The 22708-nt window shown below is 35.7% G+C and overlaps 1 protein-coding gene across 1 annotated transcript; it reads right to left on the bottom strand.

Moving 5' to 3' along the window:
• Positions 1-6790: 6790 nt before the first annotated feature.
• Positions 6791-22697, bottom strand: LOC125247020 (mucin-2-like; the record flags this gene model as incomplete). The annotated part of the gene is made up of 22 exons (XM_048158185.1): positions 6791-7859; positions 8440-8557; positions 8719-8758; positions 9977-10096; positions 10201-10299; positions 10524-10643; positions 10757-10855; positions 11379-11498; positions 11602-11700; positions 14817-14936; positions 15124-15215; positions 15298-15484; positions 15589-15620; positions 16516-16616; positions 18421-18490; positions 18675-18850; positions 18951-19164; positions 19343-19526; positions 19631-19878; positions 21293-21467; positions 21659-21798; positions 21908-22697. Coding segments are annotated over 22 exons (3582 nt in total), but the record flags the coding sequence as incomplete, so codon positions are not given.
• Positions 22698-22708: the final 11 nt, after the last annotated feature.

Genomic DNA, 22708 nt, shown 5'->3' with positions numbered 1-22708 from the left:
TATTTCTGCTATTATGTTCATCAGAAAGAAGAAAGTCATAAACACCTAGGATGGCTTGAGGGTGAGTAAAGCTTGGGCTAATTTTCATTTCAAAGTGAACTAATCATTTAACAGTGCCTGTAATGGGCTGCTATGCAGGAAAAAAAATGCTTAACGTACAAAAATTTTCTTTCCCTGTAGATTGTTGATAGTCGTCTTATAAGTCGAAAGTGTTTAAAAAAAGAGGTGTGAAAGAAATTGTGTTCTCCTTGGTTGTTGCTGTTGTATATGAAATCACATTTTTCAAGTGTTTTAAAATATAAGATTAGGCCAATAGGAATGGTATAATTAAGTTTAACCCTTTAAGACCTGAAGGCTTTTTTAGAGTTTTTTTTTTTCTGAGAGACATACACAAAAGTAAAGACTCATAACACCAAAACTTTAGCAAGGAGAGTCAAAAGGTAGGTATCATTTGATAGAACACTTTTTAAATTTTTAGAAAATATAAATAACATTACATTTGGACATTTTTATGCTGAGAAACTGTTGATAAAAGACAAAAAAATATATATAATTTTTTAAATAATTTTTCTTTTTTTTATTTGACATGGAATAACTTAGGAAGGCAATAAGATCAGAGAAAAATTCTTTTTTGGTGATGCTCTCCTTAGATGCATTAAAAAGATGAGATTCTAAGCTTTAAGATTATACATATTTTGTGTTATTCCATGTTGGAAAACGAACATGGATGGGTCCGGGAACATTGGATATACACCCGAAAGATGAGAGACATGTTTTTAGCCAAGTATGTTAAATCATTCCATGAGTAATATCTTGTGATCAACGCAATATATTATGTCGATTTTGTGTTCAATCTACTTTAGATTGATGTGCCATTTTTCATGAAGTTATGAGCACGTGAAATCTACATATTTGTATTCATTTAGCGGCTGTGCTGTTTTTGTTGTAAACGCATATTACTCAGACTTATTAGAGGGTGAAAACAACGCAACAGAAGCATGTTGGAGGCTTGATATGAAAGCTTAAAGTGTCTGGTTTTGTATGCAAAAAGAATTTTTGTGCTACCTAAATGGGTTCAGTTTTTATTGGCTCTTAAAGAGAGACACGCAAATGGGAGCGCCGACACTCCATCCGGTCTTAAAGGGTTAATGTGAAAATGTTTGATAAAAACCATTGAAAAAAAAAAAAATATATCATTTCCAGGGCTAGAAATGTGGGGGAACACAGGGGGATGGTGTTCAAGTTCAAATTAGTTCACTTTATTAGGGAAATGAAAGGGATTTCTATCTTTTTTTCACTCAATAGCCTTACAATCCAAATTCAGCACAAAAATAATGCAATGACAGATATATAATAAACAAATGCAGCGGAGTATTCTTTATATAAGATTTTATAGTTAAATACATCTGAAAGGTCATGAAAATAACTAAATAAATAAATAAATACTTCCAAATTAGAGTCTCCCAGTGAATCACAGCTATTTCCAGCCCTGCTTAAAAAAAAAAAAAAAAAAGATTTCTATTACTTTATACCAAAAATGTTTTTTGTTTGTTTGTTTTGGTTTTTAATTGCTTGAACAATTTCTAATCCCAGTTTAGCACTAAATATACTGTAAAAGTGCAAAGTGACAAGGCCAAGTAGTAACCCATACTTGGAATTTGTCTAGGCCTAGAAATCTCTAGTGTGTGTACATTCAGTCTTCAAAAATGCAAAAGTGTGTACTCACCTTCCAGGATGGGTCCAGTGTTATTTGCATATACCATCAGGCGTATGACAAGGACTGTAGTGCCATGTGCATTTTCCATGTTTATTGTAGAAGTCACAGTACACAGCTGACAGAGAAACATGGATATAAGCAGAGGTGGGTAGTCCAGGGGTCAAAAAGTAAAAGTCCTGCCATATTTTTATTCCACCCACTGAAGCATTAATGAGATAAATAAGTGTTTAATTGAGTGATGATTGACCATTATTGAAGACACCTGATGATAACAAGCAGAATCACCAAAGGAGAAAATCACAATTTTTAAGTTACCATCATCGAGGTCAGGGTTTGTTTTAGTTGAGCTCTTGACCCTTGACTTTTTAATATTAGAATTTGTTTAGGCAGTTTTAACTGCATTAAGACCAACCAGACAAACAAAGTTGAAAGATGATCAGATGGTGTTGGTTATGTTTTCACATAATCATTATTTGATCTGAGCTCATTTAGAGTCCAATCTCTGAGTTAGATTTAAATTATTGATTACAGCAGCACTGTGATTCTACAACAGAAGATCAACTTTCTCAATACAAAAGTTTTTTTGAAAGTTGTCCTTATCACAATTTTTTTATTATTGTAGGCACACACAGACAAGAATCAGCGTATGAATCTCAACAACGGTGACAAGCAACATATTCTGATAAACAGATCAACTCTGAACATTAGAAAACAAGCTACTAAAAAGTCACAGAAAAACAGCAAAATTTAAATAGTGAGAATAAAGAAAATTACTAAGACAATTAAGCTCATAATTTATTCATGCAGCAATGCATGATGGGAGCCATGGATGAATTTTGATTGGTGGCACCCAGAATGCACTGCAACATGCTTTATTATTCTCACCACTGTTGAGATTCACAGGATGATTCTTGATGTCTGTGTGTTTAAACGAAACTATTTTTTTACTTTTTAAATGAGAACAACTTAAAAAAAAAAAATTCACAAAAAAATCACAGTGCTGCTATAACCAATAATGTAAATCTAACTCAGAGATTGGGCTCTAAATGAGTTCAGTGATTCAGATCAAATAATGATTATGTGAAAACATAACCAACACCACCTGATCATGTTTTCTCTTTATTTGTCTAGTTGGTTTTAATGCAGTTAAAACTGCCCAAACAAAATCTCATATTAAGAAGTCAAGGGTCAAGAGCCCAACTAAAGCAAACCCTGATCTCCACAATGGTGACTTAAAAATTGTGATTTTTCTTCTTTGGTGATTCTGTTTGTTATCATCAGGTGTTTTCAATAACGGTCAATCATCACTCAATTAATCACTTATTTATCTCATTAATGCTTCAGTGGGTGGAATAAAAATATGGCAGGACTTTTACTTTCTGACCCCTGGACTACCCACCTCTGGATATAAGTATGAACGTGTACAAACAAACTACCTAAATTGCAATAAAACTGCAATACATTGTTAAAAAAAAAAAGAAAATACTTTAAGCATTGATCAGTTGGACAATCAATTAATTCACATATTTTTTCAGCACAGTGGCTGATGATACTGAATCCACAGAATCAGATTATGCACAAAAATCAAATTCAAAGGTTACAGATTTAAAATGTGCAATACAATTAAAGATGCTTACGGCAGATCTCAGGTGTTCTCCAAATGACACAAACACCCGCGTCATTGCAGGCTTGAGCATAAGCTGCCACAGCTGCACAGAAGCACTCACAATCTCCACCTGTGTCACATGAGCAAGAGTCCTTTACACAGTTTTCATAATATGGGTTTGGATCCACCTGTGGGAACATGCATTTCCCACCTTAAATGTTGGATTCTTGTATACCACATTACAGGAAACTATTTATTCAAATATGCTTTCCATCTGTACCTTATGGCATTTTTTGAATGTAACTTCTTTTATGATGCTACATTGTTTTATTGCCAATCTCTCCTGATTGGGAGTCCCACAAAATTGTCAGTCCGATGTCAATGACAAGGTACATCCCGACGTTTCTCTCATTGTAGTTGATATTTGGATCACTTCCAGTATCAGTGGCTTTTACAGTCCCATCAGAAAGCAGCAGCCAAGTCCTCTGTGTGTAAGTGGGCAAGAGAAGTTAGAAAGAAAAACTAAAATGATACTGCATGATAGATAATATTAAAGAGTGATGAAACACCCATTTCAGCACAGGTCAGTTCTCAAAAACATCTCAAAACATATACTGAAGAAAAATGGGGAAAAATCCTTTACTGGTCTTTTAAATGAAAAAATGATGAGCACTATCATTGTGCTATACCATATGTAACAGTGTTTACATGCTGTACAACTTGCTTTAGTATTTCACAACCCTTTAGAAACATCTTTTATTTCACTCTGAATGAGCTTGAGACGTACACCTACAGCCTTACCCCCAAAAGTATCCCTACAGCCTATGAACATGTAGTTCCTATTGTTCCACAAGGCATATTCTCGTGGTCATGTGAAAATTGAGACGTCCTGAATGTTCCCTGAAGGTCCACCAAATAACGTCCCCCAACCCTTAAAAGAACTCCACATCGTGACCGTCTCTGAACGTTCTGGGAACGTTACTAGGTGACAGGTTACCCCGCTGGAAATTTTACGTTCCCAGAACATTCTCAGAACGTCCCCACTGGTATTAAGGACGTTTGTCTAGAAACGTTCCCAGAACGTTCAGAGACAGTCATGATGTGGAGTTCTTTTAAGGTTTGGGGGATGTTATTTTGGTGGACCTTCAGGGAACATTCAGGACGTTCTGAGAATGTTTAGGGGACTATTATTATAGGACGTTCTGTTAATGTCCCAAATATCCTCTTTGTAACATTCTTATGTGAACATAAAATAACCAAAATGGAACATCCCCCTAAAGCCATATAAGGAACCTTGAACTGCAGCACTTTCATTACCAAAAGAGGACGTTATAGGAACGTCCCAAATGTTCTGTAAAGGTTCCGAATTTTTGTCACTTTTAGAGAAATTTTAGGCAAAGTTGCACAAGGTCATGAGAACGTCGCCTTCTATGTGGGTGTTTTATAGAAAATAATAAAGTTTGAAGTCAGCGTTATGGAGGTGAGCATTTGCTTTAGATGGGCTCTTTATTCTTGCCATTTAACCTTAGATTTTTTCTGGCTGTTTTAACTGTGTTTTCAAGACAAGTTGCAGCAAAAAATTGCAAGAAAACTGATCAGATGAATTTCCGATCAGGTTGTTTAATGATTGTAGTTAGTTTTTGCGTTAATTAATGGTTAGTTTGTTTTTAAATTCATTATACAATCAGAGTTTTGAGCAGTGTCTTTTAAACTCACAGACATCATGAATCAGCGTATAAACCTCAACAATTGGTGCCAATAAACAGAGGTGGGTAATCCAGGGGTCAGAAAGTAAAAGTCCTGCCATATTTTTATTCCACCCACTGAAGCATTAATGAGATAAATAAGTGTTTAATTGAGTGATGATTGACCATTATTGAAGACACCTGATGATAACAAGCAGAATCACCAAAGGAGAAAATCACAATTTTTAAGTTACCATCATCGAGGTCAGGGTTTGTTTTAGTTGAGCTCTTGACCCTTAACTTTTTGATATTAGATATTGTTCGGGCAGTTTTAACTGCATTAAAACCTACCAGACAAGCAAAGTTAAAAGGTGATGGTGTTGATTGTTTTCACATAATCATTATTTGATTTGAATCACTGAGTTAGATTGACATTATTGATTACAGCAGCACTGTGATTCTACAGCACAAGATCAACTTTTACAATACAGAATTTTTTTTAAAAAAAGTTGTCCTCATCACAAAAAAAAAAAAAAGATTTATTTTAGGCACACACAGACATCAAGAATCAGCGTACGAATCTCAACAACGGTGACAAGCAACATATTCTGATAAACAGATCAACTCTGAACATTAGAAAACAAGCTACTAAAGTCACAGAAAAACAGCAAAATTTTAATAGTGAGAATAAAGAAAATTACTAAGACAATTCAGCTCATAATTTATTCATGCAGCAATGCATGATGGGAGGCATGGATGAATTTTGATTGGTAGCACCCAGAATGCATTGCAACATGCTTTATTATTCTCACCACTGTTGAGATTCACAGACTGATTCTTGATGTCTGTGTGTTTAAATGACTTTTGTTTTTTTAAATCAGAACTTTAAAAAAAAAAAAAAAATTGTATTGATAAAGCTGATCTGCTGTAGAATCACAGTGCTGCTGTAATCAATAATGTAAATCTAACTCAGATATTGTGCTCTAAATGAGTTCAGTGATTCAGATCAAATAATGATTATGTGAAAACATAACCAACACCACCTGATCATCTTTTAACTTTGCTTGTCTGGTAGATTTTGATGCAGTTAAAACTGCCAAAACAAAATTTAATATTAAAAAGTCAAGGGTCAAGAGCTCAACTAAATCAAACCCTGACCTCGATGATGGTAACTTAAAATTGTGATTTTCTCCTTTGGCGATTCTGCTTGTTATCATCAGGTGTCTTCAATAATGGTCAATCATCACTCAATTTATCACTTAATTATCTCATTAACTTTAACATTGCTTCAGTGGGTGGAATGAAAAATATGGCAGGACTTCTACTTTCTGACCCCTGGACTATACACCTCTGGTTAATGGTCATTATTATTCACACATATTTAACCACTTAATCAAAATCCGGTATTTTATAATATGCTAAAGAAACTGTTTCAAAATGTCAACAGAAATGTGCAAAAAATAACTTGAGGGAAATCTGTCCCTTTCAGTAGGTTGACAACAGTGACCTCTAATGGTAAGATGTAGGTAATGCACTTTTCCCCCGGCCAGGTACTGATTCAAAATCAAAATTTTTAAGTGTTTTTTCACAAATATTAAACCATGTACTGGAGATTACATTTAAGTAGGGCTATTGTTACAATGATAAATAGCATAAAATGATAAATTAAGATACAGATAAAAAGAAAAGGAAATTACTTGTACTCCGATGCTTAGTACTATCAATGTATGCAAGCTGGCAATTTTCCCACAAAAATAAAAAATAAATAAAAATCCACAAGACTGTAAATGATGCTCTTTATTATGCTTTATTGTGATTTTGATAAATTTCATTGGAAGGAAAAAAACAACATTATATCATGCATTACCAAAAAAAAGTTTTTTTTTTTTTTTTTTTTTTTAAAGATTATGCTTAGAAATAACTACACCCTTCAATCAAACCAAAGAAAACATGAGGTGCAATATTTGCCAAAATAATTTTAGCCATTAATGCACTACAACAATCAGCTTAAATCATTGTCATTTTCGGTTATATATTTTAAAAGAGTTGCTTTCTTGTGACAGATCAGCAGGTCAAGTGGTATCTTTTTTATCCACAGGTGGTCTACACTGTAAAACAATGTTTGTAATTTTAATAAAAGACTGAAAGCAATGGTAAGAACCTGTTCATTGATTATCTAATGGGCCAGTTTATGTAATTTTACAGCAAAATACTGTTATAGATCTTATCATTTACAGTGAAAAACTGTAAACAATTCCCTGAGTGACACTAAATAAAATAACTTGACATAATTTTTTTCTTGTTACTTTTTGTTATTAATTATGTATCTTTTATGTTATATCTTATGTTGTTTAATGTTTCTTGCATTATTTTCGTGTCACACGTTTTGTATTTGTGTGCACCTTCTAGAATCTAGATATTAGTATTTACCTCAGCTTGTGGAAAAGTGACTTGTGATTGACTCTAATTCATCATTTGCCTCTTTTACCAACTGTATTATTACAGTTGTTATATAGATTTTACTTTAGATGGAATATTAACATTATATAATTAAATGTGTAGATTTTTACCCAAAGTCCAGTCCCCTAAACTTGAAATTCCTTACGATATTTTTTATGGTTCATTTATCCCATTAAGTGTCACAAGATTTATTTCTGTAAATTGTCCATGTTCATTTTTTCCAGTCTCTTCTTCACACTTGGTAGGCGTGCATTTGCAGGTCTCTATGTACGTGTAGTGATGAAGGATCTCGCTGCCATTGGCACACTTCAGCATCACATCTTTACGGCTGACACGCTCCTCCCGACAGCAAGAACAACTGTGCATCATGATGTCATTTTCCATTGAATACCTGTGCAGATTTCCAAGAAAACACCGGTCAGATGACTGAATTTCATCAGATACTTGACAAAATATCAACCAAAATGATAACAAATGATAACAAATTAGTTAAATTCACTTTTCTGAGCCATTTTTATATCCGATGTATTATCCTGTCCTTTTAACAGTTAAGGGGTTTTCCCGTGACTGACAGCGCTGGTCAAAGCATTTGTCAGTTGCGTCTTGTTCTGTGTTCACAACAATTCAATCTTTTTAATGTAAAAGTCTTCGCTACTGACTGACACACTCATAAAGACAGTCTTTGCTGCCATCTAATGCATAATAAAGTAACTTCTGTTGCTGTTCATGGTCAGGGACTATTTTTTCTGGCGGAAGGAAGGTTTTTGTGAAAGTTTTTCTCCTTAATTAAACTAAACCACACAAATCAAAAATAGTTTTAGAATGTATTTACACACGTCCTAAATTTTGGTAACCCGGCTGCAATCCTCATATAAAAATTAGTTTTACTCTGTAACACATACTTTTTTGGTTCTTCTGAGAATTTGATAGGAAAAACATGTATGTGATCAACAGGTGTGCAATGCTCTCACATTGATCCATCGTCACAGTGGCCAGCGCAGGAAGTAACTTCTACATCCTCGATGGAAGTGCAGTCATTGACATGCAGATGGGTGACGTTCTTCGCACGAACACAGTTGCTGAGTTCACCTGAGAGATGATAGAGGCAGAATTGCATTTTATGCTATGTCTAGTATGTTATTTATAATTTACATAACATCTATTAAATGTTCTGCATAAATACAATAGGGTGGATAAAACAATTTGAACATTTTTGTCAGAATTTTTTGTACAAGGAAACAATATCTTACAGATCTCGCAGCATCCGTCTTTGTCATATTGCACTGTTTCCTACAAGGACATAAATATAGAAAGGAAACATTGCTTAGACATTTTGTAAAGTATGGTCAAATCTTAAAAACTATGGAAGCATGATGTTAGTTCGGATGGATCTCAAAGTCAGAAATATCAGATATATTAGATCCGCCCCCGGGACGCCGAATCCCTGCCAGAAGATACAATTCTTCTATCAGCCTGAGAGTTTGACTGCAAAAGCCAGGGAAGAGCATAAGCAGGAAACTAAGTGATGACTATAAAAAGAGAAGAGTTTACTAAATAATCTTAGTTATATGTTTCAAAGCTCAGAGTCAGACTTTGTCTTAGTGTTTTCAATGCTGTCAATTCTGACTTTCTTTTCTGAGGGGAAAAAAGTCAAAATTGCGAGATGTAAACTCAGACTTATGAGAAAAAAAGTCAGAATTGCGAGATATAAACATTCTCACAATTCTGAGTTTATCTCGCAATTCTTTTTTCAAAATTCTGAACTTTGAGATTAAACTGAAAAAAAGTCTGAATTGCGAGATAAAAAGTCAGAATTACCTTTTTTATTTTTTGTGGCAGAAACAAGCTTCCACAGTTTTTTGTTTTGCCACAGAATAAATTTTTTTTTTCATGTTCCTTTTTATTTATTTTTTATTCCATGGAAACAAGCTTCCATACAAAACAATTATAGCCATCTGAACAAAATTACTTTTTAAAAAACATTGTAATTTCCTTTGATTTACTTCAATTGATGTTTTATGTTCTTAAAACATTAATTTCTCTAACTCAAGGTTCAAACAGTTAACACTGCCATTTAGATCTTTTTAAAAAAAATTGTCCAATTTTGTCATCAGTCACTCACCCTGAATCCACTTTCTTTCACAAAAGGAGTTATTTATATTGCAGCATAATGTCTAAGCTGCTCTTTTACCACGAATGTTGACCATGAGTGTCAAGCAAGATTTTTAATGAATAACTGAAATTTTGTCCCTCACAAAGAAGACCAGAAGACTACTTTTATTGTTTTGTTTTTGTTTGTTTGTTTGTTTGTTTTTTGCCATTGTGAGCCCCCATCCTCTTTCATTGCTTGGAACAATATGAACATGAGTAAATGAGGACTATTTGAAGGTATTTCTTTAGCTGTGATAATTTTTAACATCACTGACCTCAAAAAGTTGAGAAAAAAATGTGTCAAAAGCAGAACTTGAGTGTAATGTGCACTCCTTGAGTTACAGATATTCTACTTACAGGCTTACAGTCATCTCGGTTAAAGGGCGGGCATTGTTTATAGCTCTCTTTTGTCATAAACATGCCAGTCCTGTTCACACAGGTTGTATTCATACATTTGAAATAGTACTCCTTTCCATCCTAAACAAAAAGAGAGACAGGTGCATGAAGACTGAAGAACAGAGCAGATTCACGGTCTGTCAAACTCAAAGAATGAAGAAGTTTGAAAATGTTTTTAAATGTACATTGAGAACATGTCTGGTGTTGTCTGGTGCATCATAAATGCAGGCCACTTGTGTACATGTTCCACAGCACTCTCCTTCTTTTTTCACATATTCAAAACCCTTGGAGAGGAAAAAAAAAAAGTTTTTATAGTAGTAGTTTTAATAATACACTTTACTGCACCTTTTACTTCCTTTTTTAAGCAATACTTAAAAGAAAAAAAATATGTAAAAAAAAATATATAATAAAAATAGCACTGGATGTGAGCACACAATGATGCATTAGGGTTGTGCAAACTTATGAAATAAACAAACAAAAAAAACATTCATACTAGAGTTCTACTCACAGGCCCACAGTCGAGTGAACTCGAGTAAGGACATTTTGTTTTGGTCTTCTCAGTCACAAATAAGCCATTAAATTCACGACAGGTAACAGTTTCACATGTGTAACTCTGGACTTCTCCATCCTATCAAAAGACAGACAGAATCCATTAAGACAGAAGAACAGAGCAGGATTCATTCAGAGCAGATTCTTTGTCTGATGAACTGAAAGAAAAGTTTGAGAATGTTTTAAATGTACCGTGAGAACATGTCTGGTATTGTTTGGTGCATCATAAATACAGGCCACTTGTGTGCATGATCCACAGCACTCTCCTTCTTTTTTCACATATTCAAACCCCTTGGAGTGAAAAACAAGTTTATACACTGCGATTTGCAATTTACCGTCTCAAAGGCCTTTAGATTAGACTTACCAAATATGATGTTTATCTGAAAAAATCTCTACGAGTAGTTTGTTAAAGTAAAACATCTGGAAATGGCAAAAACCGCAAAATATCTCACTTCCTGTTGGGTTTTCAGATTTTACTTCTGAGACTTTTCTGTAGGTATTGGGCTGTTACATGTGTCTACTGAATTTCATACCTGTACGTGTAACGTAGCGCGAAGGGCGCTTAATTGAAAATTTGTAGGTGGCGCTATCAAGCCATTTTGTCACACCTAATTCTGAAACCCATATCAGACGTAAATTTTCACCACCTCTGATGCATTTAAAAAGTTTCAAGCATGTTTAAGCACTCAAAAATGTAATTCGTTGAGGAGAAGAAGAAGAATTGACAGAGCGATTACAATAGGGTCCTCATACCATTGGTGCTCGGGCCCTAACAATTGTTTATTGTGGAGTTGAAGCTAGAGATTCTACTCACAGGCCCACAGCTATGTGAACTTGAATAAGGACATTTTGTTTTAGTCTTCTCACTGATGAACGAGTCATTAATTTGATGGCAGGTAACAGTTTCACATGTGTAACTCTTGACTTCTCCAACCTAACAAAAGACAGACAGACACCATGAGGATTGAAGAACAGAGCAGATTGTATTTTATGAACTGAAATGATGAAGAAAAGTTTGGGAATGTTTTCAAATGTACCTTGAGAGTCTGTCTGGTGTTGTCTGGTGCATCATAAATACAGGCTATTTGTGTACATGTTCCACAGCACTCTCCTTCTTTTTTCACATATTCAAACCCCTTGAAGTGAAAGACAAGTTGATCATTTTATTAATCAGTTGCAAAATGGATGAATGTCACTGTTGATCGGATGCAATGTGGCACGTGACCAATGACGCAATGTCACTATCTGAGGGCATGATGCTGAATTGGTGCTGTAAAAACTTTCTTAATGAATGTGTACAATAAGTTAAGAAACAGTGTAATATCTCAAAAAGCAACAGCTACTGAAAATACGAACTGAACAAGTGTGTGACGTGTGTATTTAAAGGGTTAGTTCACCGAAAAAATGAAAATTCTGTCATTCATTACTCACCCTCATGTCGTACCACATCCGTAAGACCATCGTTCTTCTTCAGAACACAAATTAAGATATTTTTGATGAAGTCTGAGAGGTTTCTATCTCTCCATAGAGATCCAACACAACTATCACTCCAAGATCCAGAAAGGTAGGAAAAAGTCATCATAAAGTACTCCATGTGACTCCAGTGGCTTAAGTGAAGTTCCTAAATGTAATTTAGGGAGAAGCGAGCCCATCTAATCTTCCAATCAACAGCCAGAGTATATAAGCAGCTGCTTACCTCTCTTCAGTCTCAGCTGTTTCAGCATCCCTCCACCTCCCCAAACTCCACCTTCATCTCTGGTTTCTTGCCCTATGTAATCATATCCTATATTTATTCATTGGGATATATAGAGCACGAGTTGAAGCTGCTTCATCGAGCCTCTCCTCAGTGGACAGCAAGCCAAATTAGCTAACCTAATACCCTAAAGATTATATGGGCAAACGAACTCGTTAAACTTAATTTCATGAAGCAACGTGAGTGCTTTGTTTGCACAAAAAAACTATTTACCACTTTACTTACAAAAATATCGATCTGCAACGTGCGTTCAATGCGTGTTGCGTGAACACGCTTTGGATAATATTATTTTGTAAATAAATTGGTAACGTTTTTTTGCACAAACAAAGCACTCACATCGCTTCATAAAATTAAGTTTAAGCCACTGGAGTCACATAGAGTACTTTAATGATGTCTTTTTCCTACCTTTCTGGACGTTGGAGTGGTAGCTGTGTTGGATGTCTATGGAGAGACAATAACCTCTCAGACTTCACAAAAACATCTTTGTGAATTTGTGTTCTGAAGATGAATGAAGGTCTTACGGATGTGGAACAACATAAGGGTGAGTAATAAATGACAGAATTTTCATTTTTGGGTGAACTAACACTTTAAAGCTAGAAAAACTACTCACAGCCCCACAGTCTTGTGAACTCAAGTAAGCACATTCTGTGCTTGGTTTTCTCAGCCACAAACGAGTCCTTAATTTGATGGCAGGTAACAGTTTCACATTTGTACTTGACCTCCTCACCATTCTACAAAAAGACAGACACATAAGGATTAATTCAGAGCAGATTCTTTGTCTGATGAACTGAAAGAAAAGTTTGAGAATGTTTTACCGTGAGAACATGTCTGGTGTTGTCTGGTGCATCATAAATACAGGCCACTTGAGTACATGTTTCACAGCACTCGCTCTCTTTTTTCATATATTCAAACCCCTTGAAATGAAAAACAAGTTTATACAGTAGTTTCAATAATCCAGTGGCACATTTATTGTACAACACATTTAATAACAACTTTTTAAGCTCTAATTTTGAGTTAAAGGTGCAATATATACATTTTAGCTGCATCTGGCAACCCTCACACCTCTCACTTTCAGAGAAGCTACAGTGGCGTCTGGCCGATACAAGACAAAGATGTCGTCGTCTGAGACAGCAGAGAGTAGCCTGTGTGAAGCAATGATGTTTCTTCTTACTTCTAACAAAGAACAGTCTCTGCTTCAAATAAACCAGACGACGACTACTACTACTTCTTTGTGCGTATTCAACGTAGTGACGATGCAAGCTGCCAGCGAAGAAGAACAACAACAACATAGTGATGAAACGCACTCTGTTGAGTGTTTGTCCGTTTAGGGCTGCTGTAGAAACATGCTGGAGCATACTTGACATGGAGGGGGATGTCTGAGATAGAAATGGCTCATTCTAAGCTAATAAAAACATAACGGTTCATTATATAAGGTCTTTATGCACCACTGAAAACTTATGTATATTATATTGCATTTATGTCAATAGATCCTCCCAAATTTTACACATTGCACCTTTAAGGAAAATGTATTCATACAGTATACAGTACTATGTATGTGAGTCTTAGGCAAATTAAATGGCCTAAATCCATTGAATGCACATTCAAGAAATGTTCTTAATCGAATTGTTATTTCCTACCTGCACTAAAGCAAAACATAAATAACCATCCTAAAACACAACTGTGAAGTATCAAATGTGACTTGCACAGTACTATACAGTATATACAGTCAAACCAAAATTTATTCAGACACCTTGAACATTTCAAGACAAGATCTCAGTTAAACTATGTCAGAAAAAAATAATCTTAATTATGTCAGATAACACTTAAGCAAAGCATGATCAGGTCAAAGTGTCTGAATAATTTTTGGTTCCAAATTTTCATAAATGTTACTGGTAGTCCACTGTATGAAGAATCAGCCAAAAAACAAAACAAAAAAAAACATTCAAGAACAGGTTTGGTGTGGAGTTGAAGCTAGAAATTTTACTTACAGGCCCACAGTTATGTGAACTCAAGTAAGGACATTCTCTTATGGTCTTCTCAGTCACAAACACCCCATTAAATTCACGACAGGTAACATTTTCGCATTTGTATTTGTGAACTTCTCCATCCTATCAAAAGACAAGCAGACTTCATGAAGACTGATGAACAGAGCAGATTCTTGCAGATGAAAAGATGTTTCAAATGTACCTTGAGAGTCTGTCTGGTGTCGTCTGGTGCTTCATAAATACAGGCCACTTGTGTACATGTTCCACAGCACTCTTCTTCTTTTTTCACATATTCAAACCCCTTAGAGTGAACGGCAAGTATTCATTAATTCATTAACCAAACAGAAGCTGGGTGAACTTGTCACATTAATGTAACTAATCAACAACGAAGCAATGTCACTATCTGAAACATAATGCTGCTGTACAAACTCCTCAATGATTGAAGAAATGTGCACAATCAGATAAGACCATGTGTAGTATATGAAAAGTGTATGATGTGTGGAGTTGTACTTACAGGCTCACATTCATGTGAACTCAAATAAGGACATTTTGTGATGGTTTTCTTAGTCACAAACAAGCCATTAATTTGATGGCAGGTAACAGTTTCACATTTGTACTTGTACTCCTCTCCATCCTACAAAAAGACAAACAACATGAAGATTGAGGAACAGAGCAAGTTTTTGAACATCTTGATTACGTATGTAACCCTCATTCCCTGAAGGAGGAAATGGAGACGTTACATCAGAACTGAACTGACGAATTGGGATCCCAATTCATTGATTGTGACTGACTGGGAACTGAAAAGATTTTTTCAAATGTACCTTGAGAGTATGTGTGGTGTTGTCTGGTGCAACATAAATACAGGACCCTTTTGTACATGATCCATCTTTGCACATGATGACTGCACAATCTACTTTATGGAACAGAGTGAGAGGAGACTTCAAAAAATTACACTTCAATCCTAAACCAAACCCCATTAAAAAAAAGAAACGTACCAATCTCTTTGCAAACTTGTTTGCTGCAACATGGGTCAGCGGGATCAGTCTCATTGAACAGCATGAAGCCGGGCCCAGTGCAGTTCTCAGGTGTCACATCAGGACACTTCTTGGGTTTACAGATCACTGATTGGCTGGCCTTATCACAGACACAGTCTTCACAGTTGTGCATAAAATGCTTATCAAACTGCAACAAAAACAAACAAACAAAATAAGTATAACTGGGATACTTCTTCAACACATAGCACAACACAATTGATTATTGATGAACAGTTTTAAACCTTGCTGTACCTCACGTGGAGTCCCAGAGGAGTCCACACATCCTACAAGGTAAGACCAAAATCAGAAACATTCTCAAAAATGGATATGGCATACATGTTGACGTGAGGTACAAGTTTTCTGTACATCTTTATTTTTCTTTCTCAGGGCCTTGATAGACACCACACACAGTTGGAGTCAAAACCCTCAAGTCCCAGACCAAAACAGAAGATTAGAGGCCCAGATCCAAACCAAGATCTACTAGCCCAAGTAACATACTGTCAATTCTACTGGACTTAATCTAGATATAATATTGTATTTATCACAGCATGCATTTCAGATACTCAACAATCATGGATATGACTGTTATTTACAATGTTTCCAACTATGAAAGAATCATACCGGTCTGGGTAATTATTATCTTTTGTATGCCGGAAATAGACTGTGTGCACATGTAAGACCATGTTGTAAAATGTAGAACAATCTGTCTATCTAGAGGTGAAGTATTAAGACCAAGGGCCTAAACAGTGAAAATTAACATGAGACCGCAAACCCATAAAAGAATCAAAGGAAATTTCTGCGAGCAATCTCTTGACAATGTGCAGATAAAAGAACACGGACACAGCCTGTTAATTTCCATAATGATCAACGCAATCTACCAAGATCAGTACAAATTAGAAATAATAACATAGTAATAATAAATTAAAAAGAATACTAAAGGAAAAATTTTCCGCTGGCATTCCAAGTAAATTAACACGAGTGGAGAAAATTCTCTTCCTTCTACCACTCACTCTTTCTGTTCTCCGCGGCAACTATCACAGTCATGTCAACTGCAAAATGGTTTAAGACATGCTTTTTTGGTCATTAAATAAGGCCCCAAATACCAGTAAATCGACTAGTGTAAACCTTAGTAAATCGACTTTAACTCTGATAGATACACAAACTATAAAGGCTTCTCACCACATTTTGACACACATAATCCTGACTCCGTGCTGAAGAGTGTTTTGTTCTCACGGCAGAAGCAGCCTTCTGTGGGCACTGAAATTGAGCTCTGCATAGGTCTGAAATGCAAATATTATTTAAACTTTTTATTTTATTACACACATTACATTTACATCACAGTAACATTAACACTGCATCCTAGGCAATTTCTATACTGTAAACCAAAGTGCCTAATTTACATTTTCTGCTTATTTTTGTTTAGGTTGACATCACATGACCTATTAAATGTGCCAGTGTGTTTAAGCACTGATCTAAACAGGTGTTATATGTATCACACATCCACCTTTGTAAATAACATTTATTTTTAATTGTTTTCCTTGAATCATGTTTTAATTGCAGACATAAAAAACTACTGATAACATCAGCATATAAAAAAAAACAATAGGATAAATATAATAAAAGAAAGATGCAAATGAAATAAACTGCTTTAAATTTTGCTTGCTCAGACGTAAAAACAACGACAAAGAAAAGTTAGTAAAGTAGTTGTTAAGTTTTGGTATTGGGTAGGATTAAGGGATGTAGAATATGGCCATGTAGAATAAGGCATTAATATGTGTTTTAAAAGTACAATAAACAGCCTATATCCAAGTAATATGCATGCTAATAAGCAACTAGTCAGTTTGATTGACAGGCGATCTAAACCAATCATAACGCCGAATCTGCCATTTTGTTAGACAAAGCAGTCAGGGGAGTTAGTAGATTCACGTCGGTACAAAATGGCGTGTACTGACGTCTTTCCACGATTGAAACAACATTCCTTATGATGTTCATTCATGTTTATTTGATGGTATAAATAAACCACAAAACGGTATTTATAATTTAAATTTCTTTAAAAATGAGACTTTGTTTCATATCAAAAGTAAACTGCTCTGTCTTGTCTGTCGACATGTTGTCGGTGTCCTCTTTGCTCCGCGATGTTTTTTTTTTTTTTACTGCGTGAGAACATGATGTGTGGCGTGAGAGCAGCATGGCTTGTCGGATGTAGCAACAGTAACTAAAGGGGGCGGGTCTTTGCGAACGGTCAATTGGACCCTAAACTAAAGTGTTACCAAAAATAAATTGATAAATAAATAATAAGTAATGAATTTGTGGGTCAGACATAATTATTTGAAAGCTGCAGGGTTGTATTAGCAACACAGTTGTATTAGCAACACAGTAAAGTCTGAAAATACAACTTCCAAGAGACATCCATTACTTCAATTCATTTTACAAAAAAAAAGAAGCTTGAATGCCTCTGCTCCCAAACCACTAGAATATGGAATTAACTTTTACTGTACCTTCTGACCACAGTGCAAGAAATTATGATTTTCCTCAGTATTTTTGTTGACAGACTCATTGACAGATTCAGATATTTGTTCTTGTTTTAAACCTAAACTTAATTTTGTTCAGTTTTTTAAGACTTCATTTTGCATTTGCATCTTGATTTAAAGATGTTTACATATTTGTATTGGAAAACCATTTGTATTGGAAAGTCATTTATTTGTAATGTATGCAATATTTAATGCAATGACTTTATTTACTTAAGAATTCCTGCTCTGATTTAAGACCTTAATTTGTGTAAGGGTGCATTAAGACTCTTTAAGATCTTTTCAAGACCCTCAGAAACCCTGTTTCACATATACAGAAATGCATTTAAAAAATGAGATAAATGTGAACATGATCCAGAATGGAATTAAAAACAACAGCAAAAAAAAAAAAAAAAAAAAAAAAAAAGTTAGGGAATCAGATTTAGGTCAAATTCAACTGTTGTGTGATTGTGTGTTTAAACGAGTAGAGTTAAATGAATAGACTGAAAATAACTTAAAAAATGGATAGACATTGTGCCACTGAATTAATTCAAAATAAAAGTAAAAAAGTACATACCCGCCTCTACAAGTTGGAGGTTCGGCTGGACCACAAGGCAAGAATATTTTATCTTCTGGACATATAATGTCTGAGGAAGAAAAGTTAAAACAATCTCTTATTCAAATCTTTACAGGTCCTACAGAAAATAGGTTCATTATTATTCTTTTATACAATGGATAAATCCTTTTTTATATAAATATTTTTTATATAAAATTGTATATCCTTATATTTTATATAAAGGAAATTTTAATTTATTTTATTAATGAACTTACTGCAAAGGCTAGTGTAGTTTCTCCAGTGAATGCAAACCCCAACCAGAGAGCAAGCCCTCGCATAGCTCTGCAGACTGGCACACACCACTGAGGGGTCGCTCATATGAATACTATCATACTGACAGGCTAAAAAGAAATTTTCAGGAGACACATGGGAATGGCATGCTTCAAACACCCTGAGGAAGTTCAAAATGAAAACAGATGATTGGAAGGGTAAATACACTTTTGAGGCAAAGCATAATTTATTGAACTTTACACAACATAGAATGAACTCACTTGCTCTGGAGATGGTGGCAGTCAGGATGGGGCTGGTATGGTGTTATTGGCATGGGTGTGGATATATTCCAGACTGGAGGTCTTGGACTTGGTTTAGTGCAGTTTTTGCCATCCACACCACTGGCTGTCCAGTGATCTGCCATCACTGCACAGTCATTAACCAAGATCCCTCCAGGCAGCATGCAGTCATCAGTCTGGTTGTTGTTGCATGTTCCTTGTTGCAGTGATTTGGAATAATTAAGCATAATAATACACAAATACAAACCCCTTCATACAACAACAGCTTTCCTACTTAATTTTAAATCTGTTATGCACCACACCTTATGATTTTATTGCTAAAAGTAACATGATATAACTTCAAATGTTTTAAACTTTTTAATGTGCTGACTTACCACAGTGTCCTTGTGTGTTCTTTCCAAAATGCTGGAATGGCAGGTTGATGCTAAAGTCGGTGTTTCCAAATGTTACAACGACTTGTAGCTCTGGAACCTCCAAGATCAAGTTCAGGCTTGATTTGATAACCCTCACACCATTTTGAGTATATGGCAGTGTTAGATTAACATTGTCCTTCAGTGCCTTATAGAATAACAGGCAATCAAAAAGAAAACCTGTTAATTTACAATACAGTGCAGATCTAACACATACTCAAAATCTTTTTACAATCCTACTGTAGGTCTCACCTGTAGTGCCGCACCTTCCATGAACCTGTGATTCCTAAGTGTTATGACTTGATTGTTGTAAGAAACAATAATGGATCTGGGACAGGATACAGGCTCATGGATATCACAGTATACATTGTCAATGTAGATCTTCAAATTGTATTTAGGTCTAATTTCCTCCATTAATATATAAGTGCAGTTTCCTTGGTAAGTGTAGGAGCGTCCATCAAATGTCATGTAATGCGAGCCACCCCAACCCTGACAAAAGCCTACAAGAGGGTGAGTGTGAAAAATAAAAAATGTTATAGACAAAGCACTACAGTTAGTTAGTCAGTCTTCCTTTTATTATTTGTACAAATTATTCCAATAGTCCTTTGACCTATCCCATTCTAGCGCTACCATCTGCACAATATAACTTTGATATTGCTTATAAATTTTATAATTATTTTTGTCCAACTGTTAACATATTAGTTAGAATGACTTCAAATATGGTAAATAAGCTTATGTCTTAAAAAGTTCTCCAACCAAAAATGAACATTCATCATTTACTCACCCTCATATGTATATGACTTACTTTCTTCAGAGGAACAGAGATTTTTAGATTTAAAAAATCCATCTCTGTGAGTCCATAATACAAATGGATCAGACCCCTTAAGTTTAGTGAAGTTCCTAAACGTAATTTAGGGAAAAGCGAGCCCATCAACATCTTCCAATCAACATCCAGAGTATATAAGCAGCTGCTTACCTCTCTTCAGTCTTAGCTGTTCCAGCATCCCTCCACCTCCCCAAATTCCACCTTCATCTCAGGTACCTTGCCCTATGTAATCATATCCTATATTTATTCACTGGGGGGGTGTATCAGAGCTCGAGTTGAAGCTGGTTCATCGAGCCCCTCCTCAGTGGACAGCAAGCCAAATTAGCTAACCTAATACCCTAAAGATTATATGGGCAAACAAACTCGTTAAATGATTTAAAAGCTGTCATACATGCGTTTGCCTGACATAAATGTCAGCAGATTGTTAAACAGACTCACAGAGATGGAATATTTTTCGTGATGACAACATCAACAGACATCCCAAGTCTCCCGGAAGTTCCGGGAGTCTCCCGCATATTGATAGCGGCTCCCTGATGCCCGCAAATTAGTTAAAATCTCCCGGAATCTAGAGCGAGCGAGCAAGAGCGCGCATAGAGACTGTGTTTCAAACCAGCGCGCGCACGGCAGAGAGGGATAGGGAGCGAGAGAGAGACCTTGCGTGTGTGTGCGAAGCGCATGTATGACAGAGAGCATCCCGAATGTCCTTTTTCGGCAAATCAACCAATCAATTATCAGTGAGGTGAGTTGACAAGTTTCAGTTCATGTGCATATTATTCAGGCAAGTTGCCAAGGCTACATGAAAACAACAAACTCCTTAGACCTGTTTAAAGTTGCAATGGAAAATAAATAAAAGCAGTTTACATAAATAGTATAAGCAGCTTATATAAATAGTAAAAGTAATCTATATATTTAAACATAATTAACGAATAATTGCATATGCCTATAGCTTATAGCTCCTTCCTCTTTTTTTTTTTTTTTTTTGGGGGGGGGGGGGGGGGGGGGGTACCTCCCTGAAATGACTTTTTGCAGGTTGGGATGTCTGCATCAAAGTTAGAGCTCGAAGAACTTGAGATCGACAGTTTACTTACAATCACAGGTGTATTGCCGGCAGCAGTGTAGCTCATCATAGACCAGCACTGCTGTCTGGTTATTTGTACATGTGATGCTCTTCGGAAGAGGACATTGATGTTGGACAATCTCCATGATGTCTCCCTTTATGCACTTTCCCATAATACAGTCACATATGTGGAAGATCTCGTTAGTCTGGAAACATAGCAAAAAATACTAAATTAGAGAGACTGATGCAAGGTAAATTGAATGATATTCATTTTTGCATGAACAACAAAAAATAATAAAAAAATTTTGCAAAAAAACATAAAATTTTTACTTTGAAATAAAAAATTACTATGCAATTACACAACTATATGAAAATATATGTAAAATGTATATTTTACAGTTTTGTTCCATTTAGGACAGTCGTGTGGTGGTGGTGTTGGACATGGCTCTGTACTGTTCTGAATAGCACAGGTTATGGAGCAGATCATGGTCAGACAAATCCCTGAGCCATTGTCCTTCTTATCCAATATTGACTCTCCTATTAAAAAGAAAGTAAATCAAAACACATGTATAACAGAATTGCTGGAGTTTTTGAGGAAATTCAAGAAAACATCAATGATTTAAAAATTAAATGTATAGTTACTAACCAGGTTTATATTGTTTTCCTTGAACCACACAAAAACATGATGTAGGAGTTGTTGTATTGACAATTTGTTTTTGTGGAGATGTTATACTGGTACTTCTGGTACTTTCAGTGAAAATAATAAGAGGTGTAGGAGTAGTGGAGGTGGTTGTCGATGTCGAAGGAGGTGGTGTGCCAGGAGTTGTACTAGTTGTAGATGGTACTTCTGTTGAAACAGTTGGTGGTGTAGTAATTGGAGTAGTGGAAGTGGTTGTCAATGTCGAAGGAGGCGGTGTGCCAGGAGTTGTACTAGTTGTGGATGGTACTTCTGTTGAAACAGTTGTTGGAGGTGTAATTGGAGTAGTGGAGGTGGTTGTCGATGGAGGCGGTGTGCCAGGAGTTGTACTAGTTGTAGATGGTACTTCTGTTGAAACAGTTGGAGGTGTAATTGGAGTAGTGGAGGTGGTTGTTGATGGAGGCGGTGTGCCAGGAGTTGTACTAGTTGTAGATGGTACTTCTGTTGAAACAGTTGATGGAGGTGTAATTGGAGTAGTGGAGGTGGTTGTCGATGTCGAAGGAGGCGGTGTGCCAGGAGTTGTACTAGTTGTAGATGGTACTTCTGTTGAAACAGTTGATGGAGGTGTAATTGGAGTAGTGGAGGTGGTTGTCGATGTCGAAGGAGGCGGTGTGCCAGGAGTTGTACTAGTTGTAGATGGTACTTCTGTTGAAACAGTTGTTGGAGGTGTAATTGGAGTAGTGGAGGTGGTTGTTGATGGAGGCGGTGTGCCAGGAGTTGTACTAGTTGTAGATGGTACTTCTGTTGAAA

Source organism: Megalobrama amblycephala, linkage group LG15 (genome assembly GCF_018812025.1).
Source record: "Megalobrama amblycephala isolate DHTTF-2021 linkage group LG15, ASM1881202v1, whole genome shotgun sequence".
Classification (NCBI taxonomy): domain Eukaryota; kingdom Metazoa; phylum Chordata; class Actinopteri; order Cypriniformes; family Xenocyprididae; genus Megalobrama; species Megalobrama amblycephala.
Note: the sequence above shows the minus strand (reverse complement) of the source record. Positions and strands in the feature narration are given on the sequence as shown.